The sequence below is a fragment of the Onychostoma macrolepis genome, chromosome 11, assembly GCF_012432095.1.
Source record: "Onychostoma macrolepis isolate SWU-2019 chromosome 11, ASM1243209v1, whole genome shotgun sequence".
NCBI lineage: Eukaryota > Metazoa > Chordata > Actinopteri > Cypriniformes > Cyprinidae > Onychostoma > Onychostoma macrolepis.
Window position 1 is genome coordinate 22,707,709 of NC_081165.1, and position 14,826 is coordinate 22,722,534.

Consider the following 14,826-nt stretch of genomic DNA (forward strand, 5'->3'; position numbering starts at 1 on the left):
GTAAAGGTGGGGTTGAAAAATGAGCAGAGGATGTGTTAAGCTTCGCTGAAAGAACTCCCAAGGCTCCTCAGCCTGCAGAAAAAGAGAGTTTGGCCCAGGCCCGAGGTCCTACGGGACCTGGAGGCGTAGAGAAGCGTGACACCACAGATACAACAGCGTTGGCCTTACAGAGGGACCTGGGGATTTCAAGTGTGCTTGTACTGCAGCTGGAGACCATCAGACAGCGGCGAGACCCAACTCTCACACCCCATCAATTCATGTCTGCCTCCACCGATTTAAGCTGGCATCAAGGGGCTACTTGAGTTTAGTTTCCATATGAAATCTGGATCACCAAACTAATGACATCCGTGGCTGTTATTTCGGAGGAACAGCATACTATGAAAGGCCGACAGGTGATTACAGGTCACGTGATATTAAGGAAACTCTCAAGAGGCATTAGCATTCATTAATATTGGCCTTAGAGTCACACTGTGCTTGTGGCAGGTGGAAAACGGCAACCCTTACAGCATCATTACAAGGCCAATGTGACTAAGAACTCGTGCTGTTTGGAAAGTAGGGCATATTTATACAAGACGCCCTCTAGAGGATTGGACTTGGACTGTGAGCGTGAAAGTATTGCACGTTGAATGAATCTTATTTTTATGCTTAAATGGTCAAAATCACATTGTATGAATCACGTCGACTTGAAATGTTATGTGTCTTAGTGATGGTGGACTAATTTTAAATGAATGAAAAGTACTGAATAAAAGTCAATCCAAGTTCCTGCAGATTATCCAAATCTGACCTGAGATGAGAAAACATTGCTTGCCTAAAATTTCCTAGTAACATTTTACAATAAGCATGGGTGGGGTTGAGGAATAAAAAATAAAAACTAAATATTTTTCGGATGTAGCCTATGCATCAAAACAATGCACTACCATATTGCAATACAGCGCAGTGAAGAATAATTTAAAGAGGTTGCCTGTGTTTACTAAACTGTGGACTTTTGCTGCTCTTGACTCTTGCTGCTGATTTGAATAGCGATGCTTCCCATTCAAAGTGTCAGTTGATGGCCTTTAATTTTTAACCAGAAATGTGCGCGCTGCTTTTCTGATGTTCATTTAAGTTTTCCGTGTCTTTTTCCCATGTCACTTGAGATATGTCCGTTTTGAATCATTGTGGTGAGACACATGAGGAAAAAATAAATAATCAGTTGTGGGACTATTCTGTCATAAATTGCATACCATTCATTTCTGAACTTTCTACCTTCCGTTACTGGAAATGAAATTATTGATTGATATGTCCCGATCTCAATAAAGTTTAGTCCGTGAACTGGATCTCTCTCACACGCACTGTCTGTGGAAGTTTGGCCAGGACCGGTGTCCTGACATTTTATCCTACCCGTCAGATTTTCCTACCAGGGCTTACTGCGCATGCGCAAATCAATATTGCGTCTTTTTTCTCATGCTGAACAACAATATTTAATGTATCTGCATTACTGTATGGGTAGGTTTAGGGTTGGGGTAGGTGTAGATATTAATAAATCATAATTTGACAGGTAGCATTTTTCGTTGCCGAATTGTACTACCTACTGTTTTAATGGGAGGTAGGAAAATCTGACAGGGTAGCACAAATCGACAGAACTCCGGATCCAGAATAAATCACAGCGGCATTTTTGTCCCATCTATTGCTTATCATTGATATTTCAAGAATGAATCCAGCATCATTCCCGAAACGTCGCAGCATGTATGTGTCCGAAAAATGAAAGTTCTGAATTGGAATTGGAACTGAATTGAAATTCTGAATGGATTATAGCCTAGAAAACACACAAAGCGCGCTCCGTTTATTATCACTTAAAGGAATCACTCATCAAAGTTCATCGCGGTTTCACAAAGTTCCGTTATAATCAAGTGCTCTAAACTACACAATGAGTCTCTTATTTACATTGTGTCTGCACTTAGTTATTCATGAGATGATTCACGAGAGCAAAACTCCGTCGCTTTTAGCGGTGAGTGAATTCTGAAAACGTTTCTGATTGGCCATTGCATTGAAGAAATCAACAGATATGTCTTTGATTGGCTACATTGCTCAATGCTGCAAAAACACGTTAGACAGTTTGCCAGATTTTTAATTTCTTTTGCTTTCGTTTGAGGGTATTTAGCACCATCTAGTACCCCCGTACAACCAGGCCTGGGCTGACATCAGAGATTCCATGACTGTTTGAATTGACCTGTTTCCCTTACAGTTGTTACTTAATGCATTAACAAAGGTAATAAATGAATCCTGTTGTAAAGTGATACCATTTCTCTGACACCAGTGTGTCTTTGTATGCTTTTCACAGGCTAAGATCTTACCCTTTCTGTCTTGTTTTGTTATTCAGGTAAGTTTCCCAACCTTTCTGCCCATTGTTCTGAGAAATATGATATTTTGACACTTCCAAATCTGCTCGCTGAATTCAAAACAACACTAAATATTTATCTTCTCAGATTCTGCAGACGCTTTATCTAATGTTCCTGTATATACTGTTTTGAATGTGTAGTTGGAGGAGACATGACAATGAACGGACACTTTGAGAGCCTTTCATCTATTCTAGCATGCGCTGTTGTCCCACAACTCTTTGTGTCATTGCCAGTGTGTCTTCAAGCGGCCTGAATAATTCATGGCGCAGAACAATATCTCCTTGACTGTGATGAGGAACTTTAATGATGCTCATATTTCTTGCTGCCGTTAATGCTGCGGCCATAACTGGCAGAGAGAGAGAGAGAGAGAGAGAGAGAATTGTTTATAAAATATCCAGCCTGTTTCATCTATATTTCATAACATTTTCACAGGGTTTGGTGTTGAGTCTAAGCATGCACGCTGTTCCTCTACAGACTGCCAGGATGGGGAAAAAGTTGTCAGAAGCCAAACAATCAGTGTCTATGGACTGAAACACTGCTGGGGTTTCATAACGTGACCCAGGAGAGCACCAGACACTGTCACTTGACACTTGGTCAGTGCATTTTTGTCCCGTCTGGAAGACACACTTCATGATATGATGACTGGACAGGCTCTCTCACATGGCCAAAAATGTGACACAAATAAAAATAGACTCTGGTTTTATTTCTTCATACACATTCCTCATCTTATTGTGAATGATAAATCATTCAGCATTAGACGTTTGCCAAAGAAATAGAAAAAATTACACAAAATACCAGACATAAACTCTTAAATTACTAAACAAATTCAAACTCTCAACACAGGCATTTATTGAGAGAAGAGAGTTTGGAGAACACAGAATGTTCAGGTTAAAAATTCATATCTTATAGGAATTAAAGTAGAGATTAAGAAAAGGTTTGTTTATCTGCATCAACTTGAAAAAATGCAAAAAGATTTTGAATAAACACTTTTGAAGTTATTTGCTTCATTTTCTCATTCCATCTGTCTCTTGAGTTATGATTTGTGTAGCTGTGCAATTAGCACTTGAAAGTTGAGCAAGAAAATCTTCCACTCAAAACGTAATCCTAATGTTAACTTCAGGCGTACAACACTGCAGTGCCTGACATACCAGCCAGCCAACAACAAACAAACAAACAAATAAACTAATAATTACTGGACTTTTGTAGTGAAAGGAGGAACACTCTTACCTTGGCAATAGTCTCATGGAGTTTGAAGGCTGGATCCAAGGTCTCTCTTAATGAAGACTCAGGAGGGAAAAAGGCCTCAGAGAGAAAAAACGCTCTCTAGGTTTGAAAAAAAGGAGAAAAAAACATGAAGAATGAAAAATTAAAACACACCCATACAAGGTTGTCAACATAGGTAAGTTTAACTGTCATAATGCACATCTGAAATAGATGTATTGGAGAAGTAGATCCCTGAACAGGTCTTTTAAAGTCAAGTTTCCTGATTGTAAAACTCACAGATGATATTATGCTACATCCTTGTAGTTTGAAGGTCACAGTAACGTTTTAGCACTGAAAATATAAGCTTTCAAACTAGGGGTGTGCGATATATATCGACTGCGATAATATCATAATTGTTGTTTTAACGATGTGCAATTTGACATTATCGAGTATTTTGCAAAAACCAAACAAAACACCTACGGAGTCCACATTACATGATGAAGTCTAGTGGGTTAAACAGTGCACGTGTGCATTTAGAGTGTGTTTTTTCACTGCATGATTCAGTCTATTAAAATGCATTAAAATGATCACAAAATTCAATATATGGGGGTAGAAAATGTGTATATATATATATATATAATTTCATATAGTTAAAATCACACAAAGAGCGACGGTTTTTTTCTTCAAAAATAAGCATGATTACAAATGTGATATTGATTTTATACAACAGTTAAAAAAACCCAATAAGTTAATATTAAGAGACTTACGTTTTAGACACCATACTGCCTGTTTTTGCTCCATTTCGCCAACAAAAATAATTCCAAACACAGCCACAGTGTCATGAATCTGGTTCTTGGACTTCCATCCGCTAGCCTCCAGAGATCGCTATTTCATTACATTGACTCTTGCACCGCACAGACTGTTGCACGTTACACTGGACTACATTTCCCATCATCCATTGCACTGATCACACAGCTGTCATCAATCACACGCTCACCTGAGAGTTATTATACACTCTATTTAAAACACACTCAGAGCCTGCTCTAGTCGCTGAGTATTGTTCTAGCGTTTAGCACTCTCCTAGTGTTTGCTGCCTTACCGAGCCATTTCTGTTTAGTCTCTTGTATTGTTCTGCATTTATCACTCTCCAAGTGATAGCTGCTTTACTGAGTGTAGTTTCCAGTTCCAGTTAGTCTAGTTATTTCATTTTTCCTTGTTTCCTGTTTGAACCCTTTTCAGTCATCTTTGACTGATTTCATTTTGTTGTTTAATAGAAATGGTTTCCTCAATCTTTTCAGCATTGATGTTTGCAGTGAAAACTGACCAGCCATAGGAAATTATTGGGCGAGACCCTATAAAATACACAAAAAGAAACTTTTCTGTGTAGCTCCTAAAAACCATTGATTAAATGTTACTTTTACTAATAATATAAAGCATATTATTAGTTGCACTGATCACACAGTTGATATAGACCTTACATGTCACCAACCCCCCAAAAACCAGACCATGACAGCATCACTGAACTTAAAATCACAACTTCCCCAAAAACTATCTTCTAAGATGGACCACATACATCACACAGGTCAGATTGAAGCCACACAATCCTGTCCCTGAAATATATTTGTCAGAGTGCACCATTATCTGGATAGAGAGTATGATTGAATCTCTCCTGATCTCCTTCAGTTTTCTGAACTTCACCACTGAAGAAACTTCTGTGCTTCATTTAGGGAAACTGGTCAGGAGGAACCTGATTAATGTTTGATGATTATTGTTGTTATTGTTTAGTGTAATGCCACTTCAGAAGCTGTGAGCTGCTGTATCCCTGTATGAAAATATACCGGGATAAAGCAACCCAGAGCATCCTAATTGAGAGAATGATTCTCAAATATGAATATAATAAGAGCTCTTCTAATTAAGTTAAGCAAAAACATTTTGAGCTGTTGGGAAAAAAACAACAACAACAAAAAAAAAACAGATGCTAGCAGATAAAGCCATAACATTAAGCAATAGGAAGGCAAAATACTAAATCCCAATGACTGAATAAGACAATTTTATGAAGGACTATTTGAACCCAAGCTCTATACTCAGCCTGCAGCAATGTCTGTCTTCCTTCAATCAGCTCCCCCTTCCAAAACTGAGTAAAGCTGATCAGGAAGCATTGAAATCTGAAATTACTATTCAAGAGATATCTGATGCAATCATAAGCTTTCCTATTGGGAAGGCCCCTGGTCCTGATGGCTCTGGAATTGAATTTTATAAAAAAATATGCAGACAAAAATGGCACCTCTTATGCTAAAGATCTGACAAACAGCAATTGCCTTTATCGATGCACTTTGCCAGTATTTCCTTACTTTTAAAGAAAGACAAAAAGAGACTGCTCTATTGCTCTTCTCAAAATACTGCCTAATAAACGACAATAACATTTTTAGTTTTAAGTTTTTTGACAGATTCCTAGAAGATTTCTGTTTTCTTGTAAAACATTCCATTTGAAAAGTCATGGATAACACCCCAACCTTTAGTTAGTCACATGGGTAACACACACATGCAGAAACACATGCAGTCTTTTCGTCCACTAAAAGTGAGCATGTCATGAGGCATCTACAAGTTGATTTCCGCTGTTTGTGTCTTTCTCTTTGTAGTGGCTGCACAGAGAGGAACAACAAAGACTGATTCACATCAAAGATTAGAGGCATTACACCTGTGCCTGTCTTCCCACACAGCTTTTCATCTCACTTGAGAGCGGACACTGCTGTTTTGAAGCACAGTAGGCTCGCCAGGGGTTATTACTTCACAAATTGTGTGGCAACATCTGCAATACGTTGGTTTGGGGTGATCTCAGACAAGTTAAATGTCTGATGTGTGTATCCCACAACTCTTCACCAGCCTGATGAACAGAAGTCATTTTCTGCACAAAGCGGGTCCTCTAATACGGGTATTCGGTTACAAGAAGACAATCTGGGCTTTTCATGGAGCCGCCTGAATGGAAACCAGTGATTTTTCTCAGAGATCTGTTGCTCTTCACATAGATAAACATATGGCTCTCAGGATAATCACCAAACCTTGCAGACCTAGGCTACATGTGAATAGGGCTGTGCTTGGGTTACTGGGAATGATACAGTATCTCGGGCAGGTGAATTGGTTTCTCTTGACTGAGCGAGAAGGAAACCGCAAGGCTAACCTCAGGAAGGGTCTACAGGTTTAAATGTGATCTGACAGTCAAACCGCAACCAGCTGAAGCTACTGTACACCAGGGAAACCATTCTCGTTTATTCTACAAACACAAAACTGCCTTGTTATGACTGGAGTGGCCGGTCCACAGGCAATTCTGCAACGAGCAATTAAAATTCAACAGCCGCATATTACTGTTTAGAGACCCAATAAAATGTAATTTGCAATACAAAACGCTTTTCTCACAAATAAGATAATAAAAATTCCTGGATATCTTTATTCCGTTAGTCATTAAACCTAAGCAGCAATGAATATGTAAACAGGATCTATTTTAATCCCTAGTAAAACACCCAAACTTTATAAATAATTAGCTTAGTTTGTGCTGGATGTCTTACAGGTTCTTGAATTAAATCTTACTGCTTAAATCGTAAATCTTACTTAATTTTGAACATCAGCATGGATGTGATTGAACGGTAGGGAAAAGTCACATGTTGGTCTGGTTTTCCATTGAACATATTTTAAAAGCCTTGAAACATGATACTTAAGTGTAAACAAATTAAAACAAGTGAAATAATCATATAAAACAATTATATTCAAGAAACAATTAATCATAATTATTCTCACCCAGGGCTTGTGAATGTGGGTGTGAAGAAATAAATCATGTGCTGTGTTTGTGCTTTAACATTTTAAATGATTAAAAGAAAAACACTTAAACTCTTATAGAATAAATTTACAGTATGTGCACTACTATTTTGTGTACTGTTAAAGGACAGATGACAGCGACATTGTATGTTTATTTATTTATTTTCATAGTTTGTGTGTCAACATGTTACAGTGTAACATTTACACTCCTATTCAAAAGTTTGGAGTCTGTAAGTTTTATTTATTTATTTATTTTTTAAAATAAATTAATACCTATATTCAGCAATAATTCATTAAATTAATCAAACGTAACAATAAAATATTTATAATGTAGCAATATTTGAAAACACGTATCACAGTTTCCACAAAAATATTAAGCATCACAACTGTTTTTAACACTGACAATATGTAAGCAATGTTTTTGGATCACCAGCTCAGCATATCAGAATGATTTCTAAAGGATCATATGAAACTGTAGACTGGACTAATGATGCTGAAAATTCAGCTTTGCCCTCACTGATTTCATTTCTCTAAATGACTGTATTCAATACAACCTTTTTTACCCAGATTTAATATCCACATTTTATCCAGCATTTCAATGATTATGGAAATGTAACAAACAACCAAAACGTGTGTACTCGTGTGTGTTTGATAGAGAGGACTAGTTTGGCAGAAAGCAAGAGCTGAAAGAAATAATCACAGTCTCACTGTCACAGCAAGTGGGACACACGCTGTTTATGTAAGCTGGAAAATGAGGCTTTGAATGCAGTAATCAGCGTGTGGCTGGATATCTGCCTGCTCTGAAAAGCCCAGCCCTGATGCGCGGGACAGTCTCTCCGAAAGCATTCAGAGCTATTTAGTGTGCCATCATCTCCCAGTAACCAGAACTAATGGTCTATTGTTGGCAGGGAGCAATATGAATATTCATTGACAATGAGCGAGTGATAATAAGACACAGTAAAACGCAGCGACAGGCTGAGGGCTGACAGAGGACGATCTCAGCTGCGGTTTCGCACATCTATCACTGACTTAATCAGCCATGTACCTCTGAGGAAGCTCAGATGATGGAAGGATTTCACTGTAGAGGACACAATAGAAACGCCAGTTAGGCTATTGTACAGCTACTTCCCCAATATACTCATGCAGAAACTATTTCAGTTTGAACACTTTATAAAAGACCAAATGAAGCGACTGAGCGATGCGAGAATGAGAGGACTAAACCAAAAAAGTCAATCAAATCACTGCAGGCAAACAAACATAGCATTCGCTGCTGCCAAATGCATCTCTTTGTGTGTGCTTTCCACAGCAATGAAGGATAAATGGAGGATCTGGCAATGCCGTGAGAGAAAGATAGCTGATGAAATGCCCCTATTTGATGAGGAAAAGCGCTAGATCAAACCAACAAACTTGCTTTGTTTGTCACACGCTTGGTATACTGAAACTAACAGCAAGATGAAGTCAGTGGAAAATATTTGAACATTTGCAATTTAACAAGAATTCAGAACACTTATTAGCTTCGTAAACACTTTTAATAGCCGGTTCTTAATACTTTTCAACAACTTTGCAATACAGATATTTGGTCTTTTCATCTGAACTCAGCTGAAATTATATTAGCTTCTCATAAATACTAATTAATCATAATTAATTAAAAGCTTGTTAGCGCAATCGCACCCAGGAGTTGTGAACGTGGGTGTGAAGAATTCTGTAATATATCAGCTCTCTTTGATTTTGCCCGTCTTCACGGAAGATGTGCTGCGTTCGTGCTTCAATGTTTTAAACAAGTGATAAAACAGAAAGTAGACAAAGAAATTGAAATCATTAACTGATTCGAACTCAGGAAGCCATCAAAGAGGACTATTAACTGTTTATTATCTGATCAATACAAGTGAGAGTGTAGCATTTCAAATGATTTTCTATTGGAACAGATGAAACAGAGTGTCATTATCGAATAAGCCAGAGCAGGATTCTGATTTCCGATAAAATGGTGTTAATGCGTCAAAGCGCTACATGCAATACTTTATAAGAACAAGCTGCTAGATCAATGCAATCTCGCTATTATTTGTATGCAAATTGTGGTTTATATGCATTTTACAAAACATAACAATATCATGTACGAATGCTACTGAATCCTCTGATTTTATGTTTTTGATTTAGATTCGGTGTTGTTTTCTCTTTTGGAGGTAATAAAAGCCTTTTGCGCAGTTTACGTACTGCTACATCATGGATGAGTGGATTTTTCTTTCCTTCGATCAAGGACTCAGTCGAGCTGAAATAGTTCTGTCTGTGAGTGACAGACACTTCCAAATTAGTCCCCGACACTTGAGATGGAGGATACAACTTTATTGTTGCAGACACTATAGTGACTCTGAACATGTGGTTAATTTCATTGCCAGCCAACTCGAGGGACCAGGACATCTGTATGGAAACAGAATGATGTTTGACAGATGCTGGTTAAATGGCTTGCAGCTGTGTCTATTCATATATACAAAAATGAATGCGTGTAATTTATTATGAACAAGATGACCCTGGCTACACTGGATATGTAAAGGCAGAGTAAACCTGAGTGCTCTCGGGAGATGGAGACTCCCACTTGGGTGCTGTGGGTTATCCTCGAGATTGCCAAAATAATTAGCATCCAGCCAGGAGCTTTTTTTTTTTTTTTTTCTCCAGCAGAAGTCCAGGCTGGAGAAGAAAACAGCCTCTTTGTTCTTGAAACAGATGCTACATCTGTCTGTCTCAGTTTCTAGCGCCTCATGAGCTCACCAGCAGGCTAACACATCCACATGTGATCAGATTATCTTCTAATTTATGTTTATATTCAGATTCTGCAGTTTATGCAACTTCAGTGTGAGGTTTAATATATTGTGTCATTACTTTGAGCAAGTTCTCACTTTTCAAGTACCATCTGTCAAGGATGAAGGAGCATATCTAACTTTCAGTGTGACTTATTCAACAGAATCATTTGCCAAGTACTTTTTTTTCTGTCAGCTATAAGTCAAGTCATGTTTATTTTTAGCACTTTCTATAACACAGATTGTGTCAAAGCAGCTTCACAGAGATAATCAGGAAACAGCCGAATCAATGATGAAAACCCTATCAGGGACTCAGTCAAGCTATTACAGAATGATTGCAACTTAAATCTCTCAAACGTCAATGCCCTCTTTGTATGTGTTTGCTGATGGTACCAGCGGATCACTGCCATCATTTTAGCAAAATGGTCACAATTTAAAAAAAGGGAGAATATGAATGAAAGGCATTTTCAGATGAGAAAATTGTAGCATTATTGAAAGGATCTCACTGACATGAGTACTCACCCATAAATACAGGACAAAAAAAAAAAAAAGTTTTTCTCTATTTTCTGTTGAAATACAGAAACAGTTTACCTCATCACTGTATCCAGAGGAATATATATATATATATATATATATATATATATATATACTGACACTGACTCTGAAGACTGGAGAATCCAGTTCCATCACAGGAATAAATTACATAAAATTAATTAATATGTAATTTATTCCTGTGATGGAACTGGATTCTCCAGTCTTCAGTGTCACATAACTCTTCAGAAATCATTCTAAAATGCTGATTATATGCTTTTTATAATAATATAGTGATATAGCAAGTACAGATCTCTAGCAATAATGGCAACTGTTAATCTGTATCAGCTCTCATACGACTTGATCTTATACACTATACTGTATAATACAGATACTAATGTATTGCATCCTCTCTGGTAGACAGAGTAGGCTACACATGTAGATGTCATGTTGATGAGACCTTACTATATTGTACTAAAGCACATGTGCATGTTACACCCAATATTTTTTCCCACACAGTCGCCGCCAATGGCAGAAACCAGATGGTAGGCTAAGACAAGCCTAGCGTAGCTGTCAGCTGTGAGCAGCGAGCTAGCTAGCAAAGGGAACTGCCATATGATTTTGAAGCGCAGAGACCCTACGGATCTACCACATCCAGCTGCCGCTGCTTCACACTGCTAATTAGATTAGTTGTGCAGACACTAATACAGCACCTCGGGCCAAGAAACTTGAACATGCTGTCTGTTCACAGCCAACAAACCTCTGACTTTCCAGGACAAGAGCCGGATGGTAACCCTGGGTGGGGAAGGCTCCCAGTAAACAACTGGTGACAGATTTTTGCATGGTCAGGCAAATTTCTGAGTTAGCGATCAGTTTTGACCCTCAGCCGCAGGCATGAAGGCCATCTGGAGAGGGAGTTACATTAGTAATGGTAGGAGATAGAATTCCTGATCTGTCACTCTGCATTAGACTACCGTCTTTAGTGCCCCGAACCAGAGGAGGTTAATCAAAGGGATTTGTAAAAAGAAGCTTGATTCAAGAAGATAGTAATTTCTGCTAGAATGAGTATTGCTTTAGTTTAGTTACCATTGCTGCTTGGTTTGGTTTCAAATGTTCAATCACAGCAAGGCAAAAACAAGGCTATTTTTTTCAGGCAAATCACAGAAATGCTCTACAAACTACGATGGCGTTTTAGTGCCTCGCTAAAAAAAAAAATAAATAATCTAAGATTACGAGATTAAAGTCGTAATATTTCGAGAATAAAGTCGAAACTACGAGAATAAAGTCGAAATGTTTTGAGAATAAAGATTATATAGTTATAATATTTTGAGAGAGGCTATTCTAGCCTTTTGCTCATGCAAATGGCCCGGATTGGAAGCACCGGGAGATAGGCTATTCCAAATTTCAGTTTTCAAAATCTGTCAGTTTTATAGCGAAATACAAACAATATGTAGGCTATATTGCAATAATGTGTTTGTTAAGCGGCATGTGAGTCAATCATCTTTCTGATTACAATAACGAACGACGAGACATTTTCATTATAAATTAGGCTAAACTTTTTTTTATGCCTTATGATGTTCCTTCAATTTATATCTTGCTATAAACTTGAAATAAAGAGCAAAAACACATTTATAATTTGTATTTCGTTATAAAACTGGCAGAATTTGAAAGCTGAGCTGTGTGTAAAAGCAACAAAGCACAAAATTGTTGCAATTACTGGTTGGCTGGCGCGCAACAAATAATGAATGGAAGACATTTATGTCCTCATTTACAGTATACCATGAATAAAACAGTTTGTGAATAGTCACTTAACGTTTACAGCAGAAAAGACAACAATATAACATATGTTAACAAATTTGAGTCCACTTCAACCTTTAGAACGTTTTATTGCTGTTATTTATAATATTAAAATATTATAACTTTAATTTCTACGATTTAAATGATCGAAACATTTCGACTTTTTTCTCGAAACATTTCGACTTTATTCTCGTAATATTTCGACTTTATTCTCGTAGTTTCGACTTTATTCTCGAAATATTACGACTTTAATCTCGTAATCTTTATTTTTTTATTTTTAACGAGGCACTAAAACGCCGTCGTAACAAACAGTTCTAAATAAAGTAATTAATTAATTAATCACTTAGAAAAATAATCATGCATACAAAGTATTCAACTCCTGCTTAAGTGTTAATGTTTTCAATGATTTATCATAAAAGTAAACATTAAAAAATTATTTAATATTAAGAATTAAATGTAAAAAAAAATATGCAAAATAAAGGACATTTATAAAAGACATTTAAATTTAAAAAAAGTTATATACTAAATCTAAAAAAGATAAAACAAAATTGGTCCCACTTTATATTAGGTGGCCTTAACTACTGTGTACTTACATTTAAATTAATCATTTGATCCAATGCACTTATTGTGTACATACATGTTTTTACATTGTACTTATATTTAAAAAAATACCTATATGTAATTACATATGTAATTCATTTCTGTAATTAGATTTGTAATTACACTGTTGACCCATCCCTTACACCTTAACCCACCCTTAAACCTACCCATACCACCAAACCTGTCCCTAACCTTACCCATATCCCACCTCAATAGCAGCAGAAGTGTTTTGCAATACAGTATGAACACAATAAGTACATTGTACTTATTTTTTGATGTAAGTACATAGTAGTTAAGGCCACCTAATATAAAGTGTGACAAAATTATTGAAAAACATAATATACAACAAATAAATATTTAATAATATTTTATTGTAATATATAACATTAAATTCTAATTTCTAAAATATTATTATGTAAAATATAAAAAAGTCTTCAAGTTAAATAAAAACATTTAATTAAAAATGAAAGTCAGCATTTAGTATTTTCATTTTTCTTTGACATATAAATCTAAAAATTACATTTTAAAAAGCTGTACACTAAATTAAAAAAAAAGACAAAATGTAATTTACCTAAATACAAATTATTTTAAAACTCATTCTTCTTTGATTTATCTATAACAGGCTTCTAAATAAATATGTAAATTAGTTAGTACTTTTTACAGGCACTGTAAGTATTGTTAGCATATGAAGGCCCAAGTATGTCATTTTGATTTTGCTAGCTGGGAGAGCGATGGCTCCTGGGGCAGAGGCACGTGGCAGAGCGCAGAAGCAGGGATGCTGGGAGCTGGATGTCACAGCACAGACCGTGTTGTTCCCAAACATACCAGCCACCCACAGTGCTAATGCAGCCTGATGGCTCGAATGCCAGGAAAAGGTTACACTCACAGTTTAAGGCACACCAGCATTGCACTGCAAATGCTTAGCCAGGCATGTGTGCCGGATGAGACAGATGTACAAGTCAGCATGCAAAAAGTGTCAACCACCACAGCGTGAGAGAAAGGCTGAAATATGTACTGTACAGAAAGAGGAAAGAGGAAAGGACTCACTCCATGTGTGAAATGCTTAACTCCTACACTGCTACATTGTGTTTATGAAACCAGGAAGCAGAAAAGAACAACTTGAAGTGGATCTAACCACCTATATTGTGGTGAGGAAGTATAAAGATACATCATAAAAGCCATCGGGATGCCGGATGCGTTCAGATAAAGTTCAAGAGCAACGAAAACAAGGGAACATATGTATGCAATTTACAAGGCAGGCTTCCTAAGTGTTTATTTTAAAGGAAGAGAGAGCTTGTTGCTCCTGGGATACGCTCGCATGTGTCATCCGAAAGGACATAACGGATAAAGCACAGACATCAGGGGCGTGACAGATGGAATGCAACATTGATGCCGTCTGTGAAGGAGTCCTGGGGTTTGACTGTGCTGCTGTGTGATGGAGGAACATGGAAGATCATTTTACACGTCAGGAAACAGTTCCTCACGTATCATAATGAGGCAACAAGGTTGCAGGGGAATGACGTGACAGTCTGTGCTGAACCAGAGAATCTACATTAAAGTGCATGAAAGCATTAGTGTCACAGTGCATGCTAAATGCAGACAGCTGCCAAAGTCAATCCTATGTGAATTTAAGAATTCACTTAGCGCTCTGGTTGGGTCAAACTGGACTGGATCTCTTAAAGGTGATGTATGTAAGTGTTTGACTCTATTACAGC

The 14,826-nt window shown here is 37.2% G+C and overlaps 1 protein-coding gene across 2 annotated transcripts in view; it reads right to left on the reverse strand.

Annotated features, from left to right (window-relative positions):
* LOC131549832 (inactive N-acetylated-alpha-linked acidic dipeptidase-like protein 2) overlaps positions 1-14,826 on the reverse strand; it is a 271,029-nt gene that overhangs the window by 46,154 nt on the left and 210,049 nt on the right. For both annotated transcript variants that reach the window (XM_058792346.1, XM_058792347.1), the window contains exon 11: positions 3,606-3,701. In XM_058792346.1, the coding sequence (XP_058648329.1) occupies positions 3,606-3,701 (96 nt within the window). The remainder of the gene's footprint in view (positions 1-3,605; positions 3,702-14,826) is intronic.